This window comes from Silurus aristotelis, assembly GCF_946808225.1.
Source record: "Silurus aristotelis genome assembly, chromosome: 5".
NCBI classification, from domain to species: domain Eukaryota; kingdom Metazoa; phylum Chordata; class Actinopteri; order Siluriformes; family Siluridae; genus Silurus; species Silurus aristotelis.
The window spans coordinates 6,190,250-6,211,893 of record NC_139578.1 but is presented as its reverse complement, the minus strand read 5'-3'; the positions used below and the strand labels follow the sequence as shown (position 1 = coordinate 6,211,893).

General features: G+C 40.2%; 1 protein-coding gene across 6 annotated transcripts in view; it reads left to right on the top strand.

Annotated features, from left to right (window-relative positions):
• The window catches only part of astn1 (astrotactin 1), a 286,126-nt gene that overhangs the window by 159,231 nt on the left and 105,251 nt on the right, over positions 1-21,644 (top strand). For all 6 annotated transcript variants that reach the window (XM_083541649.1, XM_083541648.1, XM_083541646.1 and 3 more), the window contains 2 exons: positions 1,245-1,439; positions 20,458-20,585. In XM_083541649.1, the coding sequence (XP_083397775.1) occupies positions 1,245-1,439; positions 20,458-20,585 (323 nt within the window). The remainder of the gene's footprint in view (positions 1-1,244; positions 1,440-20,457; positions 20,586-21,644) is intronic.

Sequence of the window (21,644 nt, the reverse complement as noted above, 5' to 3'; positions counted from 1 at the left end):
TGCAAATCCGAATAAACTGCAGGGACCTTTATGCTACCATGCTTCCATGTTTACTAAAGCTGTGTGTTCTGAGCTTACCTCTGGGCCAAGCCATGACCTCCTTCTTTTTTTTTTTTTGGACAAGGCCATGAACCACCTGATTAATGTAGATTTTTGTTTTGTTTTGTCATATAAACATGGTGGATTCTCACAGGTTACATTTTTATATTATGTTTGTCAGTCATGGACTCCCTGTTCCTTTTAACTTGGCAATGCGCTCTGAAGAGAGTCAGATTCATTTTGATAGAAACTTTAAACCTTTAAATTCCCAATTTAACAGTAGTGGATTAAGTACGCGAACCATGTAGTGGAGTTAAAGTAGAGATGCACATGGTAAAATATTACTCCAATAAAAGTAAACGTGCTTCCTTTGAACTTTTACTCGAGTAATAGTACAAACGTATTTGCCTTCAAATGTACTTAGAGTATCCAAAATACTATGATTTATTATGGCTATAATGTTCGTGTTATCATTTTTTTGTCATAAGACTGTTGATTAATCAACTCAGTTTTTTGTGGAAAAGACTAAAATGTACTCTTACCATAAAAAATCTATTTATAGAATGATATTAATAAGTCACACTGATTGATATCTATTAAAACTAGCATGTGCCCAAAACCTTTTTTCAACTACTTAAAAAATGACACATTTGAGGCAACGGTTGTCAGGAAGTCAGGAGTTTATTCCATCATTTATTACTTTAAAAATGATTTGCCTCCTGTTGATCTGACACTGAACTGTATGTTCATGCTAAGCAGATGAATCACCAAGTGCCAGTCAAAACAAGCCAAACCTCAAGCTCTACCCTGATTGGTGGCTTAACCAGTTATGTTTTTATCCACTCATAAATAAAAAGGAACAACTTATTTTGCTAAATGTTGTTGATATTTGACTTCAAAATGAGGTAAAGTTAAAGTTTTCCCAAATGCAAATACTTCAGTTTAGTACAAATTTGTGAAAAAAAACTACTTAAGTACAGTAATGAATTACATTTACATCTTTACTGTCCACCCCTGCAATTTACAATCCTCAGATTAAAAAAAAATGTTTTATGCTAAAAACAATTAATTTATTAGCTTCTTAATGCTTGGTGTAAATTTTCTTTCTTTGTCAATGATTTTGCTGTTGTGTTTCTCTACTTTCTGACACTGACTTGCAATACAGAGTCTAAAATAAAATATGAATTCCAATGCCACCTCTGTAGCTGCATCGAGGATTATAAGCGTGGGGCGGATGGTCGCACATGTCTTCCCCTGTCTGAATCCTGCACTGAGAGAGTGGACTGTGGCGAGACTGCAGGCATCCCAGCTAATCAAACCACATTTGGAGACGTCTTCTATGGCTATGACAACCGCACCAAGGAGATCACCACAGGCCAGATCCTTAAGGCTACCTTCAGGTAGGAAGTGATGCAATGACGTATTTGTTTTTGTCACAGAATCTTCCTCTGTCTCTTCACTCACTTGTTATGTCTGGACATTGTTTCTGTAAACGTTTTTAGCTGTACCTGTGATTTGGAATGGCTAATGTCTACATTTGTATTGTCTTGAAAAGGTGTCATCTTTAGTTAAAATGACCTGACAACATCGTTCACATTAGCATTTGATTATATTTAATGAAATTGGTTTTATTAAAATTTACTCCATCAGCCTGAATAATAGTGGTATATGGAGTAATAGTTGACAATTTTCCAGCGTGTACCTATGCATAATTACAAGGCTTGAGACATGTCCAAACAGATATATGACTGCATATTTAAATGTTTTTTTTTTGGTGCTGCAGAGCTTCCACTTCTTACACCGAGAAACATTCGACACCAGAATAATTGGCTCTCAGCAGCCGCCCCACTGTTTCACGGTTAGAAGCCTTTTCTGAGAACTCACATAATGATACACCTATTAGGACTGGTAAAAAAAATAAAATACGCCATTAGTGTTACAGTACACATCTTGTTTTTAACTTTGTTTTATGTTTTTTTTTTTATGCCTCATTTAGTATTTTATTTAGAAATGCAGTCAACTAGATTCAGATGTTGTTCAGATTCTTCATGCCACTCTCTAATGATGAGTTGTCTGGCAAGAAACCTGCTTTTAAATCCCATAAGTCGTAGTACTATATGCCAATCTAGTACCTTCTAATACTAAATATATGTAGGATCTTAGTTCTAATGGCATCCTGTATGTTGTTTCGTTTGTTTATGTACAATAATGTACATCCTTTGAATTACATTTCGCTAAAAAATCATTTTTGTTACTGTACTTAGCAATCCTGTTTGTTGAGGGGATGGGTCCAAGAGGCATGTGGGCTAAGGAGGAAAAATAAGTTTCAGAGTAAAAGTTAATGTTATCAAAAAGGCAAATCTCAATGCTCTGATCTCATTTCAAAGCACCCAAAGAGACGGTGGTTGTCGACAGGCTATGAAAAGCACAACTGGCCTCTGTGCACTCCATCTTGCACTCAACGCCACTCAGATGCACCTTTTGGGATGCCCAGCCGAACGCAAACTCTAATTAAGTGAAGTGCTGAGAAACGAATTGAAGGTGACCATGGGAAGGTTTGCTGTAATTTGATTTAATTGGGCCAGATGAATTCTGCAGTTTGCAGTGAATAAAAGTAAGCTGCAGTGCTACTGATGCTGCAGGTCGCTTCATTAATCTTTGATGAAATGCCCGACTACTGTGACAATTTATTTAAAACTTAAGGAATTAGTCAAAGCATGCGTGCTCAGAAGGGATCGAGACAGGAAATAAAGCTAATATGTTATTCTGCTGTGAGGAAGATAAATCATCAAAAAGATGAATGGAAAAAAAAAAATCCCACTAAGGGATACAGACTGTATTCCTTTGTAACCATCTTTGTAAAGCTAAGAAACCTACAGTATCACATTATCTTTTATCTCTCAGTGCAAACTGTAATGGGTAATGCTTCTCCAGATTAAAATAATTAATTATTATTATTATACTTAGATCTTTTGAGTAGTATTTGAGTGGATGGTATATCATACAAGTTGACGTTGTATTCATCAAAGAAAAAAGCAAGCACTGAAAAGGTAGGAGTTTTGGCAGATAATGAAAATTCTCATCAAGTACCATCTTTATTTTGCTTTCAGATTGGTATAGACAGACTGTATGGTAATTTAATCAGGAGACACAAGGGCAATTCTGCTTCACCTTTGTCCAAAATGGTGGAAGGGAAGTGAAGGAAAATTAGACATAAAGAAAGTGAGGAACTGATTTTTCCCCCCTTTCTCATTTCTTAAAAGCCACACCAACAGTGTTTGGGCTGTGACCTAGCACTTCCATTGTACGGTTTTAACAGCAAGAACTTTTAATGGTGCATACTCAGGGGTATGATGTGTAACACATTGACTGTGAATTCATTCAGAATGGGAACTCAGTCAGAATTAAGATCGTGTCAGTGCAGGAAAGAAACAGCTGAAGGATGTTAATCAGACATGCACTTTGAGCAGATTATGTAATCTGTAGTACATCATGAATATCCATGGGGTGTGCAAACTTATCATGAAAGCAGTGTAACAGTTGGTGTGAAATTATTGCTAACAATATTATTTCTATCTGCTTTTGTTTGGAAGCCACTGACACAGGATGACTGCATTGGATATGTTAGGCAAGCTGGGTGGGAAACAATGAGTTTGGGGAAAGAAAAGCATGAATTAAATTTTTTAGCTCATAAAAAAGCTGTACTACAGCTGCATCATTAAAAGAGAAGATTTGGTAGAAAATTACTTCTGATGTGATAAAATAATTTTAATGATTCAGGAGATGAGAGTTTTCTAGCCTGGGTGCCTCGAACAAGGCAATTACATATACCTTGTATATCAATATTTATTTACAGATGCTTGGTGGACAAGTCGATTCAATAATTGATGATTTAAGACTTAACAGGGTTTTTTACTTACCTTTTTACTAACTTACAGAAATATTCTGCCCACTATTGACATTTCCAAAAGAAAACTGTTTAATTTGATGTACAGAATAATGTCTACATGAAACACTGTGTAGTTTGTACATTTGTTGATCTAAAGCTTCTCCATGCTGTGGCATAAATGATTCTTTTTTTTAAATCTTTCAAAATGCTGTACTTCACACAGAGATCACAGTCTGACTGTCAGTAAGAACTATATTCAATAGGAAGGCACTGTAGACATATTGCGTTGCGCTTATTGTGCCACACACATTCTGCTCGCATTTCTATGCAATTGCTCCACTCCCGGAGAGCACTCTTCGAGGGGGGTGCTCTCACTCCTCGTAGTAAAAAATAATAAATAATAATAAAATTAAATAAATAAATAAATAATAATAATAATAATAATAATAATAATAATAATAATAATAATAATAATGAAGATAATAAGCAGTAAGCTTTTTCGGGGTTGTGACCTGCGCCATAGCCAAGCTACATAACTTGGCCGACTCCCTCAGTAAGCTGGATGAGCGCTCTCTGACACCGGGTCGCAACCTCCATGTTGGGATCTCCCGTTCTTCGAGCTTCTACCCGAGGCACCTTTCCATCACGACCGCGTTCTTGTTGGCCATCTGCTCTATCAAGAGAGTAGGGGACTTTCAGGCCCTTTCTGTGGCCCCCTCCCTCATGGAGTTTACCCCAGGTATGGCTACTGCCTTCCTGTATCCCTGTATGGGTTACATCCCAAAGGTGCCCTCGGGCGTCCCACGACCGTAAGATTACAGGCATTCTATCCTTCTCTGTTCCAGGCCCCAGACCAGGAAAAAATTTCCCGGCTCTGACTGGTGCACGCACTGGACACCTATGTCCACAGGACGAGTCCTTGGAGAAAGACCGATCAGCTGCTCGTCTGCTATGGCCCTCCCAAGATAGGCCTCCCTGGTAATAAGGAGACTCTGAGCAGGTGGATTGTTGATGCCATCACATAATCTTATGAGTCCTCTGGTCTCCCTGCTCCCTTCGGGGTCAGAGCTCACTTCACCCGGAGTGTGGCTGCCTCAAAATCTTGTTCCTCTGAAGTTTCCCTTCAAGACATATGTAACACTGCAGGTTGTCCACACCGCTGACCTTTGTGAGGTTCTATAACCTAGACCGCAGTGCCACTCTTGGCCTCTCAGTCCTCCTCTATTTGTGTTTGACAGACACACACTAGGCAGGGACTGGTCAGTTTGGCGCGATTGGACACTCGTTCCCGAAGCGTTTTGCTAATATTGCTAACATTAGAAATATGAAGTCGTTACAGGATGCAGAGAAACGTCTCTAGGTTACGTATGTAACCCTAGTTTCCTGAACAAGGCGCTGCGTTGAAACGCTCTGAAATAATGTGTGTAATCAGTCAAAAATTGGACACTGGCCCCCACTGGTAGGGAAAAGTCATGAGTAGAAAGTATAAAACGCATATGGAGAGAGGCAGCCTCAGCTTCTGTAAGGGAGAAGAAAGCGCTGCAGGGACGCCGGAGGTGTGGCATAGAGACGCAGCATCTCGTTCCCTCAGGGAACTAGGGTTACCTATGTAACCTAGAGACGTTCCCTTTCAGAAACTCGAGCTGCGTCTCTATGCCACACCTCCGGCGTCCCTGCAGCGCTTTCTTCTCCCTTACAGAAGCTGAGGCTGCCTCTCTCCATATGCGTTTTATACTTTCTACTCATGACTTTTCCCTACCAGTGGGGGCCAGTGTCCAATTTTTGACTGATTACACACATTATTTCAGAGCGTTTCAACGCAGCGCCTTGTTCAGGAAACTAGGGTTACATACGTAACCTAGAGACGTTTCTCTGCATCCTGTAACGACTTCATATTTCTAATGTTAGCAATATTTCTAAGGTAAAAGAAGACGATCCTGGTAATGTTATTCACATAAGCCGCAAAGGAAAGACTAGTGTCAATAATCAACCAAGGTCTTTGACTGCTGTACACACTGAGACAGAAACACCATCCAGAGATGCTACGTAATCAGAAAGTTTACTTCTAGCTGCATGTGGTCCTAGTAAAAGTACTTCTGTATTATCCGAGTTGAGCAAAAGGAAGTTATCAAGCATCCACTGTCTAATGTCCTTTTCACACTTTTAAGCTGATCTCTTTCTGATTCTGTGTATCAGCATAACAATGGAGGCTAATATCATGTTTCCATCTAATTTCAACCAGAGGCACCATATATAAAGAGAGAAGCAGTAGGCCTAAGACAGATCCTGGCAGAAAACCAAACTTTACCAATTCTTACCCTTATTCCAACATTTTCTAGTGCAGCAAGGAGGATAGTAGTATGATCAATGGTTTAAAAAGCTGCACTAAGAATAAGCAAAACAAGTAAGGAGACAAAACCCTGATCTGAGGCCAATAACAGGCATTTACCACTTAAACCAGCACTGACTCTGTTCTATGATTATGCCTAAATTCTGACTGATACATGCAAAAAATGTTATACTGAAGTAGGTGTAAGCAAAATATGCTGATTTAGCAGCACTAAGAGCTTTTCTATAACTCAGGAGATTCTACTTCCATGCCATTTACGTTCTAATTACTGAATGGTCTGTTTTAAGGTGCGCATATGATCATTAAACTCAGGTGATAATTTTTTCTTTCTGATCAATTTGGTTTTAAGGGGAGCTACATCATCTAGAGTGTAACGGAACGTTGATTCTAGGCATTCAGTGGCCCAGTCAAGCTCTGTGGGGTCAGACAGAGATCTAATTAATGTCGATAACTTCAGGAGATTATTGATAAAACTCGCTGCAGTGGTTTGATGTAAATTAACACTTAACACGGTAACGTGGTGAGGTACTGATGCTATGACTGGGGCAGATTTTAAAAGAGATATGGTAATGATCTGAAATAGTTTTAGACTGTGGAACAATGACTATTTTTTATATGGAATAAAAATGTTAGTATTAAATCAAGAGTTTGTTGAACACTATAAGTGGGTCCTATAACATTCTGATTAAGAAACCTTTCTGATTATCAAAAAGTCACCAACATTAATGCTCTGTCTAAAGAAGAAACTAAATTTGTGATGGAATTTGCAAATCATATGAGAAAATCAGAGTAGGGCCCTGGGGGTCTATAATAAGTATTAGAATTGACTGACTAGACTTGCTTTCGAGTGCAAAATATTTTATGATGGTCTAAAGAATGTGTTACATTTGTATTTAGTTTTTTCTGTGATGCTTAGATTATTATTGCAAATAGCTGCGACTCCGCCTCCTCTGCCATTTAGACGTTGTATGTAACTATACCCAGGAGGACTCGCTTCATTTAATGCTTCATATTCGTTCGGTTTAATCCACGTTTCTGTCAAACACATTACATTACACATTACATAACTCTTGGTCGGTAATAATTTTGTTTATAGTCAGCACTTTTTACCAAAGAAAATCTAATATTCAACAAACCTGTCTTTAGATCAGAGGCTGTGCATTCAGTCTTATTTAATCTAATGTTTTTCGGGTTACTCAAACAGACTTTGAGAATTTCGACATTTTGTTTTCGCTCTGGAGACAGACACAGTCTAAATATTGTGGATTCTGAGTGACGACTCAGTGCAGCTAGCAGACGGTCAGTTTAGCCTGTCTGTTTCCAGGCCTTGGCTCTGGATAGTCACTGGTTAACTAGTCCTGTTCTTAGACTATGACCTATACTACAAGAAATGAAAGCAGCACCTTCCCGGGTGGGATGGATACTATCCAGCTCTAACATGCCAAACAGCCTTTCCCTCAAAATCGCCCCAATTATCTATGAAGCCCACATTGTTTTTGTAGCACCATTAGGACATCCAGCAATTTAGCGACCATAACCTGCTGTAAGCTTCATCACCAGCATATTACAGCATTGGACATTGCCTTCGCTAATTTACACACCATCTTAGAGAACCGATGCTTTCCTAAAAACCTAAGCTGTCCTGCAATGTCTGGCACAATGGCTCCCGGTATGTACCTAACACGTGCTGCTGGTGCCCCTAAAGGTATAGCTAATTGTATGTGCCTTAGATTAGAGTCTTCTATAACCAGAGATCTTTCAGGTTTCTCAGCGGGTGCTCACCTGATTAGAGCAAACCTTTTGGACGCTCTAGGAATGGTGCTCCCGTAGGTGAGCCTTAGCTTTAGCGCTAGCTTTGGCTTTGCGATTATGCCGCGAATGGTCAACCACTCGCCCAGCTGCAAGGGCTCTAATTCCGGAATTGGGAGAATGCTAACTCCACCTAGGGCATCCAGACTTTCCCTTGCAGAACCAGGACTGCTCGTGCACTCACTACTTCTCTCTAGACTCTGAATGCACTCCTTTAATGCTAGAATCTTCTCTGTCAAAGAGCAAACTAACTTTTTGTTTACAGATATATTGATCACTAGCGATGGAGAAAGACTGACTACACATCACACTTCACACACTGAATGAGCTGGATGCTCGCCATATGAAAGAAATTACGTACCTTAATGTGTTTACTGTACTGTGTGTTAGCAGTTCCGATGGCCCCTTACTCACTGTTTTAAAACAAGGAATAAAGGGCTTTTCCTAAAATAAAAGAAAAAAGAGAAACAGAGCTGACGCACAGTAGAGAATTCCGGAAATCAAAATGATAATTTAAGATTATTTAAGAGATGTGAGATAGAAAACTGTAAAATTGTAAATGCCAATAGCAGTATTGTGCTTCATGTAAGATAGAGAGGTTATTTTAGAAGTTTTTTACAATATACAGCAGCAATAGTGTGTATAACATATGGGGCTGATGTGATGTGGGACTGACTGTTCTGATAATGCAGTACTTATAGATATGCTAATAATGTCATAGACAGTAACACTGAGTAGAAATGCTAAATGTATTCAAACTGACCAATATCAGTTTCATCCTCATCCCAATTTTGTTAATCTAATTTAAAAAATACATTTTAAAACGTCATCTGTTAATTTAGTTTTATTTGTGTAGCAAATTATGCATCAAAGCACTCAATTAACAGCTATACACAGACTACAAATTACATTTTCATCTTTAGTGCTTTTTTTATGCTACACTTATTCCATTGATTTAATCACTAAGTAAATCAGTGCAATAAATGTGCAAAATAGTAAATCTGTGTAGCACATTACACTATTTATGGCTGTATCAATTTCTCACATTTACCCATGTGGAACAGCTGAAGGCTCAGCTGCAATTGTTGATTGTGAAGCTGAGAGCTTCATGCATGCCATGGAAGATGTGTGTGTGATGCTTATAACGGCACCTGGGAGATTTCCCTCGCTATGTCTGACTATGGGTTCAGTCTTGGTAAGTCCACGTTAACTAAAATTGGATTGGGGTGAAATCAAAGCAAAGTTTTACAGTGATAAAGTATGAATCGTTTAAACCATTAAAGCTACAGAAAACAAAATGTATTCTGGCTGTAGTTGACAGTAGAATTGATTTTCTTTACTGTCTGTCTCAATGTTTTTTCTTGTGGTAGTAGATATTTTTACAGCAGCATCTAGCAAATAGTTTTTTTTTTTCTACACACATCAGAGTTTAAATACAGGATGCAGGGAATTAAAAGTCGCTGAGCAAAAATATGGTAAAATCAGAAATGTTTTTGCCTTGTTCTAGTAAACATCTTAAATAATCAACTTTGAACAGGTAGAGCGTAAAAAAAATTTTCTGCTCAATGCTGCCTGCAGTTCTGGGGTTTATTGCAGGTTTGAAGTATCTACAGTAATGTTCATATGATAAGAATAGCAAGAAAGTATGAAAAGTTGTATAAAGGCAAGGAAGGAGCTACCATGTAGGTCAATTCAACTCTTTCCAGGATATTGAAGTGAGTGAATGTTCCTCATAAGAATTCAGGATTTAATGAATACTGCATATTGGCTGCCTTGAAGCAAGGAGGCTGTGCTTTGTATTGGAGAAAGAATAACACACCATATTGGAACTGCTTCTATGTTTCATTATTAATATGTTATGTCTGATTTATGTTTCAGACAGTTCATATTCTGTTTTTTTTTTCTTTACAGTCTCTCACTCAATAAATATGTAAACCTGCAAATTGAAACCAATATAAGATATTTTATTTTGAGTAGCTCTGGTTTCGAGTGCCTAGATGGAGCAGTAAACGCAGTGAACTAATCACAGATTTCTGGTATATTGGGCTAGTGTCCAAAACGCCTTCTGCACTGTGTTAATGGAAAATAAGTGTTGTATAGATTCCAACATATACACCTAAAAAAAAAACAAAAAAAACATGATGGCACATTGCTTGAAATGTGGATTGCCTTCATGCACAAAATGACTTCTATACTGGATGCTTGTCATGCTAGAGAAAAAATTTTTTAGCCATAAATTACCCCAGACTCTGTCTCTGTTTTTCTGCATTTTTTCACTCTCACATTCTATTGTGATATTTTTACTTAGATTATGCCGCACGGCTTGTCTTCCATCGGTGTGAATGTGGAGGAGGCTGGCATTAGCAAGATAAACAGAACTAACAAATGTTTTCAAAATGCTTTGCATGCCAAGCAGAGGACATTTTGCAGTCATCGTTTTCATGTTCGTTTTTCCCAGCTCATGCAGCCTTTTCCCCAGTGTGTTGCCTTGTTTCTTTTCACTTCAGTTCTGCTGCTGTTAAATCTCTTTTCCTCTTTTTCTATCCAGCTGTCCTGAGACCGTCTACCTAAAAACAGTACCGGCTACAAACACAGCCATTCCTAATTACTTCAGCTCTCCTCTGGCTCTCCACCCCTCTTATGCACAGCATGGACTGAGCCACTTTTAATGAATATTTTACTGGTCTTTGTTCTCATTAGCAGAGCAGTGGATCATGATTATGAGCAACGTCTCCCAGTTACTCTCTCCACAGAAAATTAATCTATCACATACATGCCAGGTGCAGTGTCATTATGAAAGCCTTTTTTTTCAAGGCAAAATATGGGCTGAACTCTGGCTAGTTGTAAGGTACAAGACTGTTGATCCAGAAGCCTCGCTGCAGTTTGGTCTCTACTTTTATACCACTATAGAACACTTCTATGTCAGAAATCAAACAATACATATCATACAAACAGAATTCTGCACAATTAAAAGAGAAAATATTGAGCACATTATTTTGTATGTTGAGTTGTGCACAGCACTGGACAGTGCGCCATCAGAATATAACCTGAAAATCTTTCACACTGTCTCTATTACAAGGGCAGGTGCGGTAATGTAATTTAATGTAATTACTGCCCGAGTACCTTTGGGATTTAATTCCCTATGAATCCGTCATGTGATCTATTTTACACACTGCACATGCATGAATAATGGAAGAAAGGATTTCAGTCTGGAAGGATCATGAGATTATTTTCATGATTTTAGATTTTATCTTTTTTTAAATGATCAATAGAACTGACCTCCGGCATTTGTTCTGAACTGACATATTGATAAATGTAGCATCAGAGAATGTGTTTTATGTGTTATGGCAGTAAGTCACATCAGGTTTCACTTTTGTCAGCCAAGTACGTTGTTACAGACTGCATTGATTGAAGGAGAACCATTTTTTCCCTTCAGACTTCATTTTCTTCATTTGTTTGTTTTGGTTGCCATGTGTAAGCTCACATTTGCCGAAGTGGGCAGGTAGACTGTTCAGTGAGTGTTCCTAGTATAGGCTGTGGATCTACTTAAACTTTAACATTCACGACATTTTGCGGATGCTCTTATCCAGAGCAGAGGTCGGCCTATTTTACCGATACCGATAGCTAGGTTGAATCGTACTTACCAATAACTCATTAATCAATCGATTAAAATGGATACTGGATTAAAAAAAATAATAACACATGTAAAATGGTACTGAAATTGATTTGCACAAATAATGAAAAAAAACCAAAATCACTCAAATGTGATAAATAAACTAAATATTTATATAATAATTGTATTAATACATATAATAATATATTAAATACATTATAATACATATAAAAAATAAAGATAATAAATATAATCTAGCGAACTCTGTGCAGCGCGCAGTCTCACGTGTAAAAGCAAACGGCACGTGGCATCAGTAATTCGCCTCTAGAGGCCGCGCTCATTTAACAAGGAAAAACGGTATGGATTTTTGCCGGTTAATCAGCAAAAACGATGAATCGGTCGACCTCTAATCCTGAGTGACAAACATTTGTCTCATTGATACAAGTGAGTAGCAGAGTGGATAAGGGCCTTGCTTAGGGCCCCAGAAGTGGGAGTTTGGTGAGGCTGGGATTTTAACTCATGAACTTCTGATCCAAAGACCAATGCCTTAAGCACTAAGCTACCACTTTTACTAGAAGAAAATGCTTACTGAAATGAGTAGATGATATTCTAAACAGCATGATTACTAAAGATGCTCATTATCATTTAGAAATTAGGAAAAATGTGCTTTGCACTTACTTTGCTCTTGGCTCACACATTGGTGTTTCATGATTAAAAAGCAAACCCACAGGTCGGGATTAAAGATTCAGTTAAAGGAGGTTTTAGCACAGAAATGTGAAGGATTTGTTGTGCTTGATCTTGTAAAATTACTTACTTTCATTTGCATTCATCGAAACTAATCTAAACAGGGTAATTTTCCTCATTCATGAACTTCAGTCATTGCAAGTTTTACTTTTAAATGTACTTTCACTGCGTTCCGAATCGTTTTTTTTTTCTTTTTCTTGGCATTCAAACAGAATGTCGCATTTGTTATTTTAGTTTTTGTTCTTCAAATTGCGATTTCACACTGTTGCTTCACGCTGTTGTTCATTGTTGTCCTCTAACCGTTACTCACAATGTGGTCCTGGAAAGCCACGGTGCAGTGCAAAGCTCAGCCTTTCCCTGCTGTGTTGAAAACGAATATTTTGAATTGAACTTTGATCTGGAAATTTAAAAAGACTTGATGTGGATTATTTATGTCGTTTATTTTATATATTTCTTTCCATGTTCTCTTTGAGGATGAAGTCATTATTAAACAAAGTTATTATTAATCTTTAATGTGCATTCCCGTACCTCTGTTTTTCTTCAGATAGCACCAGGGATTAAGTAAAAAAAAAAAAAAATGCCGTTCCAATTGTTCTTGGATTAAAAGTTCTGTGTAATGGCATTGATGATTTGATTTCTTTAGTCATAGGCTATAAAAGTGTTTTTTTCTTTGATTTGATTGACTTCCATTCAGCTTACTTGTGCTTCAGGGGAAAGTGCATTCCAGGTTATTTATTTAATATTTGTTTTTAATGAACTACGTATGCTGTCTTTGGGGTAAAATCTTTTGTGTATTAAGTTTAATTTAAGATTCAATGCAGGCATTTCTGAGGAAGATAACATGTATGTTAATCTGTGAGTGTTTTTCTGTAGTACCATGAGGAATGACATAAAATGCTGGTAAATATGGAAGAAATGTACAATTGTTTCATTAGAATGCTCATATAGTGATATGTTTTGCATTGAATTGTAAGACAGGGACTCACCCAAGCCAGATTTCACCAGAAAAGACAGTCTGTTAAAAAAACTTCAAAAGTACCATGCTTACAGCAAACCAAACAGCTTGATAAATAATGGAAGGCACTTGATCCATGCAGTTCAGCTACAAAACATTTTTCCACTATACCTCAGTAACTACTTCATATATTTACAGCTGTTTCTATCTTTTGGGTAATGAGGGTTTTTTTTTGCAGCACAAGTGCAGGAATAGTTTACTTTGCCAATGTCATTATTGAGCCTGGAAACAAGGACTAAGTGTCAACAAAGCTGTGCACCATCATGCCTGTTTACTAAGGCACAAATGACAGGCGCTCCACAGCGCTTACCACTTCTCGTTTCCAATTTAACATCAAATGCTTCTTATATGCCTCCAGCTTTCTTCCTGTTCTTGTTTAAGCCCAATTAGATGGAGCTTTGTGTATTCTAAGATAATGCTATTCTCCCATCCGAGTCCAATTCCTAATGAGATATGACAGTAGACCTTGCAGAGTGAATTAGCTTGTGTAATACTATAAATTCAGTTGTGCAGTAGAAACAAAAAAGGAATATTGTAAGTAGATATTCTGGATATTGTCATGTTTTTTTTTTAGAATTGTTACATCAAGGCATCATTAAACAGAGGCTGGGGAAATATTCAGGCATTATATTTTCTCATGTAATCGCATGTACTTCAAAAATCTTTTTAAAACTAATGTTTTGAAGATGAAGAATCTGTTTAGTGAAACGTGGCTGCTTTGTAACCTCTCATTTTTAATAATGCATTATAGTTATAAAGAGCCGAAGTGTGAATGATTATTAATTATCAGTAAAATGTTCAATATGTAATGATCATTTTATCACATAGGGTTGTAATGAAACAGTGTAAATAAATATTCTATTTATTTTAATATTCTACAATATTTAATATTCTAAAAGTGATTAAGAAATAGACAGTCCTGAAAAATTATACTTATAAATAGATAATGAATCAAAGATAATATATAAAAGAGGTTGCACTAAATTGAGAGTAGAAATGCTTTTTTTTTTACACTTTAGTCCAGTAGATTTAAAAAAAAAATTTTAGCTGACATTTTAGTTGATGCTAGATAGTCATGTAAAAGTTAACTACATGATCACTGTAAGTTTGCAGTATTTACTGTTAACTGTTTTATTTGCTACCTAGTTTGTTGTGTTGGCAATTGCAATTGTTGACTTGGACATTTAATACTAGCACACTTTTCAAATTAGATGAAGTTCACACCTTCTGGAGAAGCAAAGATTTCATCTTACCTTATACTAGCTTTTGCTTATGTCAGGCTGATGGACAGGACGTGGAAGCGGAAATAACTCATAGTTTATTCAGTCAGTTCAACAAAGAAACACTCACAGTTCCGTGGCGAGAAAACAACCAAAGAATATCCGCTCGAGACGAGTAATCCAAAACGAAACTGACGCCCCAAAACCCACCAACACCAGGCGGGCACTCTGAGGAAGGCCTCTCCAACCGACCTGGGACAAAGGGGGCCTCGTGAGCATCGCAGCGGAACAGTTGAAGATCGGAAGGGGCCAAAGGCGAAGCGGCGTCTTCGGTCGGGATCAGGAACGGGTCAAGGGCCCTCAAAAAGACCGGAAGCAGAGCAGACCTCCTGGCGGAGATGAGCGGTAGCGCGACCTCCACGGCGGGGAACCTGAACCGTACGGCGTCCACGGTGGAGGCCGGCGGGCGAGCGTCGTCCACGGTGGAGGCCGGCGGCCGAGCGACGTCCACGGCGGAGACCAGAAACACAGGGGCACTTTTGGCAGGACGTTGGGCCATAACGACACCCTCGGAGAGACTCTGGAGAGCTTTGCCGTCGTCAGAGGGACCTGGAGGACCGACTTCGCCCTGCGGGAGGGACCTGGAGGCCCGACTTCGCCCTGCGGGGGGGACCTGGGGGCGAGCCGTCGCCCTGCGGGGGGGACCTGGGGGCGAGCCGTCGCCCTGCGGGGGGGACCTGGGGGCGAGCCGTCGCCCTGCGGGGGGGACCTGGGGGCGAGCCGTCGCCCTGCGGGGGGGACCTGGGGGCGAGCCTTCCCCCTAAGGGGGGGACCTGGGGGCGAGCCTTCCCCCTAAGGGGGGGACTTGGGGGCGAGCCTTCGCCTTCCGCGGAGCCGACCTCTTCAAGGCCAGGCGGCGGTACGACATCCCCCTCACGACTAGGCGGCGGTACGACGACCTCTTCGCGGCCAGGCGGCGGTATGACGACCTTTTTACGGCCTTTGAACTGGGCTGAGCTCTCTTGGGGACTCTCTAGGGCACCCTCGGCGGAAATCGCTGGCTGAGCGGCTCGCTCGTGAGGGGTCTGTGGCGGCTCGGCTCGCTCGTGACGGGTCTGTGGCGGCTCGGCTCGCTCGTGACGGGTCTGTGGCGGCTCGGCTCGCTCGTGACGGGTCTGTGGCGGCTCGGCTCGCTCGTGACGGGTCTGTGGCGGCTCGGCTCGCTCGTGACGGGTCTGTGGCGGCGAGGCGCGCTCCTGGAGACACTGTGACGGAGAGGCACGCCCACGGGAACCTCGAAACAGGGCAGCGCACTTGTAGATGTTCTGTGGCGGCACGGACAGCTCGCAGAGCCGTGTGTCCGTGAAAGCCCTGGAACTGAGCCTCGCGTTCTTGGATGCACAGGGATGGAACTGAGAACCATGGGAGAATCCTGGGTTTGAGTCACGTGCTTTGAAGAACCCTGGGATGGGGAAAACCTTGCAGAAGCCTGAACCAGAGCTGCTTGCCTTTGAGGACCTTGAGACCAAGTTACATGCTCAGCAGAACCTTGAAACGAAGCATTGTCCTCCTCGAGGGGACGGCCGTGGAGATCCGCCACCTCTATCCCACACATCCCCAGAAGAAGCTCGCTAAATTCGGCGAGTGAGCCAAAATTGCCCCCTTTGGCGCTCCATAATATGCTGGTTTGAGAGAGAGCGTCACCAGACAGGAGGGAAACGCAGAAGGCGATCTTGGCTCGTTCTGAGGGAAACATTTTCCTCCACATACTCGCCGATGCTCCTCAGGAATCCGCCCGGTTCGCTGCTCTCTCCGGAAAAACGAGCCGGGAATCCCTTTGCGCTCGCGGAGGGGCGTGACGCAGCCGCGCTTGCATGAGTCGGCGTCAGTGGCTTTGAACCGCGAGGAGCGGCATGGAACTTCCGGGAGAAATCGGAAGCCGGGTTTGGCTGCCGATCCATCGCGGCCGAAATCGCGGGAGGGCGATTCCGCTTTCGGTTCAGGTCGGTTCTTCTGTCAGGCTGATGGACAGGACGCGGAAGCGGAAATAACTCAATTATAGTTTATTCAGTCAGTTCAACAAAGAAACACTCACAGTTGCCGTGGCGAGAAAACAACCAAAGAATATCCGCTCGAGACGAGTAATCCAAAACGAAACTTAGAGTCCAAAAACGAAAGTAAAGCTGCAACGGCAAAGAGTAATCCGCACTTAGACACAGAGTCTGGGGGGGAAAGAACCAGCGGGCAGGCTGGCGGTCGCGGTAACATGAGATGACCAGCATGACAATTCAAGAACCGACAGCCTGTGACTCCAGAACATGAGTTTATATAGTCTAAACCTAGATGAGCCACAGCTGTCGGTCGTCAAGGCAGGCACGGGATAACGAGGCAGCGTGACTGCTACCGAGAGGGGCGTGGCAGGGTAAATCCCTGACAGCGGCTGCGGGAGGCGTGGCAGGGGATCCCTGACAGCAGCCGAGGGAGGCGTGGCAGGGGGATCCCTGACAGCTTACTCCAGCATATTAAAATATTTAACTACAGTTTGGCCATTTGTCTTATCTGGCTTTAAACACACATAAATAACTGCAGTACAGAGTTCAAAAAGATTGTTTTTCAACATGTGCTGGATGAGAGAAGAAGAAGTAACTGATTAACTTTCAAGGACAAAAATCTTTTTAAAGAGTAAAATGTGTTTTTTTTTCTTAAAAAAGAAATTAAGAATTTTATTTGAATTATTCAACATCAATAAATCAAGTATCAAGGATCAATAAATCAAACCATACTTACTAATAAAGAATAGTTGAATTTTTCACTCCTGGAAGTAAGTACATAAAGCAATAAGGAGCTGGCTTTATTGAGTGCTAATAATATACAGTTGAGGTGTACCTAAGATGAAAATTACAGTTCTCTCTGTTCTTTGTAAGTGGGAAAACTTGAAAAATCAGCAGCGTATTAAATACTTATTTGCTCCACTGTATTTCAGTGTGTGTTGGGGGTCTATTGTGTTAGATCAGGGAGATTTTATTTTCCTGAAGCAACGTTACACACAGTGGGTTACAGTACAGCTCCATGGCCCCTGATTTGATTTTGGATTATTGTCTGTGTGACATTTCACGTGTGTGTGTGTGTGTGTGTGTGTGTGTGTGTGTGTGTGTGTGTGTGTGTGTGTGTGTGTGTGTGTCTGCATATGCATATTGCTCTACGATAGACTGGTAATAGGGATATGACAGCGGTTCGCGAGTGGAGGGTGGAGCTGGACTGGAACAGAGCACACTGATTAGCTTATGAGCTACAGGTGTATTCTTAGCGCTCGTTCTGTCCGGCTCTGCCCTAAACTCGCGAACCATTGCCACAAGGGATAAATGCAATAGGTTAAAACTAAAAAAAAAACCTAAAGTTAAATAAGCAAGTGTTTAATTAAAGGAAGTATGTAGTTATTTAAGAAATAGCTCATGACCAACAGTGCGGTTATACTGAATATTGGCATGGCTATGATTGACTGTAGTTTATTACAGCCTTGCTAATATTCACACCAACCACACGGTTGCCATATTGCTCTTATACAACAGTTCTATAAATAGGAAATGAATAGAGAGTGGCACAATATGCTCCACTAGCTGAAATAGGAAGTGGAAAACATTCTGAAAAACAATTTACTTTTTTAATCCTCAGATAAAATGCTTTCAACAATCATCGACAGAATCAAACAATAGAGAATAAAGTTCTCTGAATCTGATTTCATATTTTAAATCACAATTATACAGTGGGAGAAATAATTATTTTGTCCCCTGCCGATTTTGTGAGTTTACCCCCTTACAAACAAATTAACAGTCTAGATTTTTTTACAGTAGGTTTATTCTAACAAAAAGAGACAGAATATAAAAAAGAAAAATATATAAAAAAAAACCTTAAAAAAAGGTTATAAATGAATTTGTATTTGATTGAGTGAAATAAGTATTAGATCCCGTACCAAATTAGCAAGCATTCTGACTTCCACATTAGTCCTGTCCCTTTATGAAAGTGCTCCTAATATCAACTTATTATGTGTATAAAAGACACAAGTCATAGAATCAACCTCTTTAATTCAAACCTCTCCACCACCGTGGGCAAGACCAAAGAGCTGTCAAAGGACATCAGGGACGAGATTGTAGACCTGCACAAGGATGGAATGGGCTACAAGACTATCAGATTGTTGCCTTGGCCGTATGTTTTGGGTAAATGTAAAACTGGAAGACCCTTCCACGACCCATCTTCACTGTTCTGGCTGAGGCCAGGAGGTTCTCACATCCAGGATTTTACAGTGCATGGCCCCGTTCATGTGGAGATGTTTTCCTGTAACCTTAGCAGAGAAACAGCCCCAAAGCAGAAAGTTTGCTCCTTCATGTTTGACAGTGGGGATGGTGTCCTTGGGGTCATTCAGCATTTCTCTGCCTTGCCAAACACAGTGAGTCGCGATGAAGCCAAAGAGCTCAACTTTGGTCTCATTTTCTCTGAATCATTCAGATGTTTTTTCGGGAAACATTAGACAGACCTACTCATGTGCATTATTGAGCAGAAGGACCTTAGTGTGTTACCAATGGTTTTCTTGGTGACTGTGGTCCCAGCTCCCTGAAGATCATTAATAAGCTCCTGGTCTCTTTCTTACCAAGCTTCTTGCTGATGGTCTTGTAGCCCATTCCAGCTTTGTGCAGGTCTACAATATTAATTGTATTAATATTAATATACAATAAGTCCCTCACGTCCTTTGACAGCTCTTTGGTCTTGCCCATAGTGGTGGAGAGATTTAAATAAGAGGTTGATTCTGTGACTTGTGTCTTTTATACACATAATAAGTTGATATTAGGAGCACTTTCAAAGAGGGACAGGACTAATTTGGGTCTGTAGGAGTCAGAATGTTTGCTAATTTGGTACAGGTTCAAAAACGTATTTCATTTGATCAAATACAAATTATTTTGGGGAGTGGTGGCTCCAGCGGTTAAGATCGGAAGGTCTGGGGTTCAAGCCCCGGTATCGCCAAGCTGCCACTCTTGGGCCCTTGAGCAAGGCCCTTAACCCTCTATGCTCCGGGGGTCCCTTACGAGGGAAATATCAAGGTCCGTGACGTCGGAATGACGTGGGGCCGCCTTCCCGTGGGCTCACCACCTGCAGGAGGGACCGTAAGGGACGGTGCTGTGAGGATTGGGCAGCAGTCGAAGGCGGGGGCCTGCTTAGACTGCTGCCCCCGCGACCCGAATTACGGATAAGCGGGAGAAAATGAATGAATGAACAAATTATTTTATAACCTTTTTTTTTTTTTTTATTTTTTATTCTGTCTTTCTGTTAAAATAAACCTATCATAGAAATTTTAGACTGTTAATTTCTTTGTAAGGGATCAATAACACTAATATACAGTAGTTTTGGTTTTTCAACAAGGAAGTGGATTTTTACATGGTGAACACAGAGAGTCGAGGTGATACACACCCCAGAGCGGTTATAAGAAATATAAACTTGGAATGCAGATTGATCAATGAAATTAGTGGACTGGAGCTAACTGTTCTATAATAAAATAAAATAAAAAATAAAGTTAGGGGAGGTGGTTGTGTAGAAAACAGTCCAGAAGATCAGGCAATTGACGTAAAAATGCTCTTTCTGTATTGAGAGGTTTGACTTTATTGTACTATTAAAGTGACGACAGTTCATCTTCGGGTGACAGTTAGTCGCTCATTTAAAGAGCTTTTAGTCTTAATGTGTGCAGAGTGGCACTTCTGATCTCAACGCTTTATTCCTCTCCTCTTCCAGGCAGAAGAACTTTGCCCGTGGTATAGAACAGCAGCTTCCGGACGGCATGGTGGTGGCATCTGTACCAAATGAGGTACAGTGCCGTGAGGAGCTCTCTGATCCAGTTCCTGATCCTGAGTACCTCACTGGTGAGTCATTCGGATGCCTAAATATATAACTGTGCTAACTACACACAAGCACAAGCACTAACACAAGCAAGCTGAAAACATCATGCATCATTTTATCAATAATCCATTTAAACAGTTTTAGCTTTATTTAACAAACAGTCACTTCTACACTCGATTAATCACAGTCTGATATCAGTGCTGAGATAATTGCTGAGCATTTCTGTAAACTCTGTTCTGTTAGCTATTATTTTAATATAAAATTAAACAGCTGGTATTTATACTATTTACTATTAGGCTTGCATCCATTTTGTGATGACACTCATGTAAGAGCTGCAAACCGTGTTTGTTAATCTTGCTCCTTATTTATTTTAAAGGATCTCTGCAAGGTTTTGACATTTTCAAATAAATTTTCTTCAAATAAATGTGCTTCATATGTTTATATGCATTTTTTTACTAATCAGAGATGTACTCAGAAATATATTTAGTCAAAATAGTTTAAATATTCATTACAGATGAAATAAACACATTTCTTGGGTTTGATTTGGAAATTTACAGTTTTCTGTAAAGTTGATCTGAATGCTTATTACATCAGTTTATATGCAAAAATTTAACAGAAATGCCACACAAGAGATCCACGTTTGTTTTGCTCCAAGATGTTTTAACATGCTTTTAACATACTTGATGGAATCTTGCTCAAAGGAAGTCTGGATTGATGCAGTGCAAGTTTTCTTATGTTGTTTCTGCCTTGTAATAATTCATCATTATCTTCAAAGAAATATTTTAAACCTGCCACTGGAAATAAGTACACACACACAAGCACGCAATCACTGAGAGAGGTTGCTTCTGTGTGTATAATTGTGCGCACCTGTATGTGGAAGCCAGGGTCTTCCTACTTTTGTTCCTGCTAAATAAGGTGAATGAATGATGAAGAAAATGGAAGAAAGCATGATGCATTTTTTTTCTTTCTAAAAGAGCATCGCCAAGGCTGCTTGCTTCTGGATGCAGCTACATCTGTCTACTTTCATTTAACAGCTAATCTGACTCAAGTCTTGAACAAGTGCTCAGCATCCTTACTTCCCA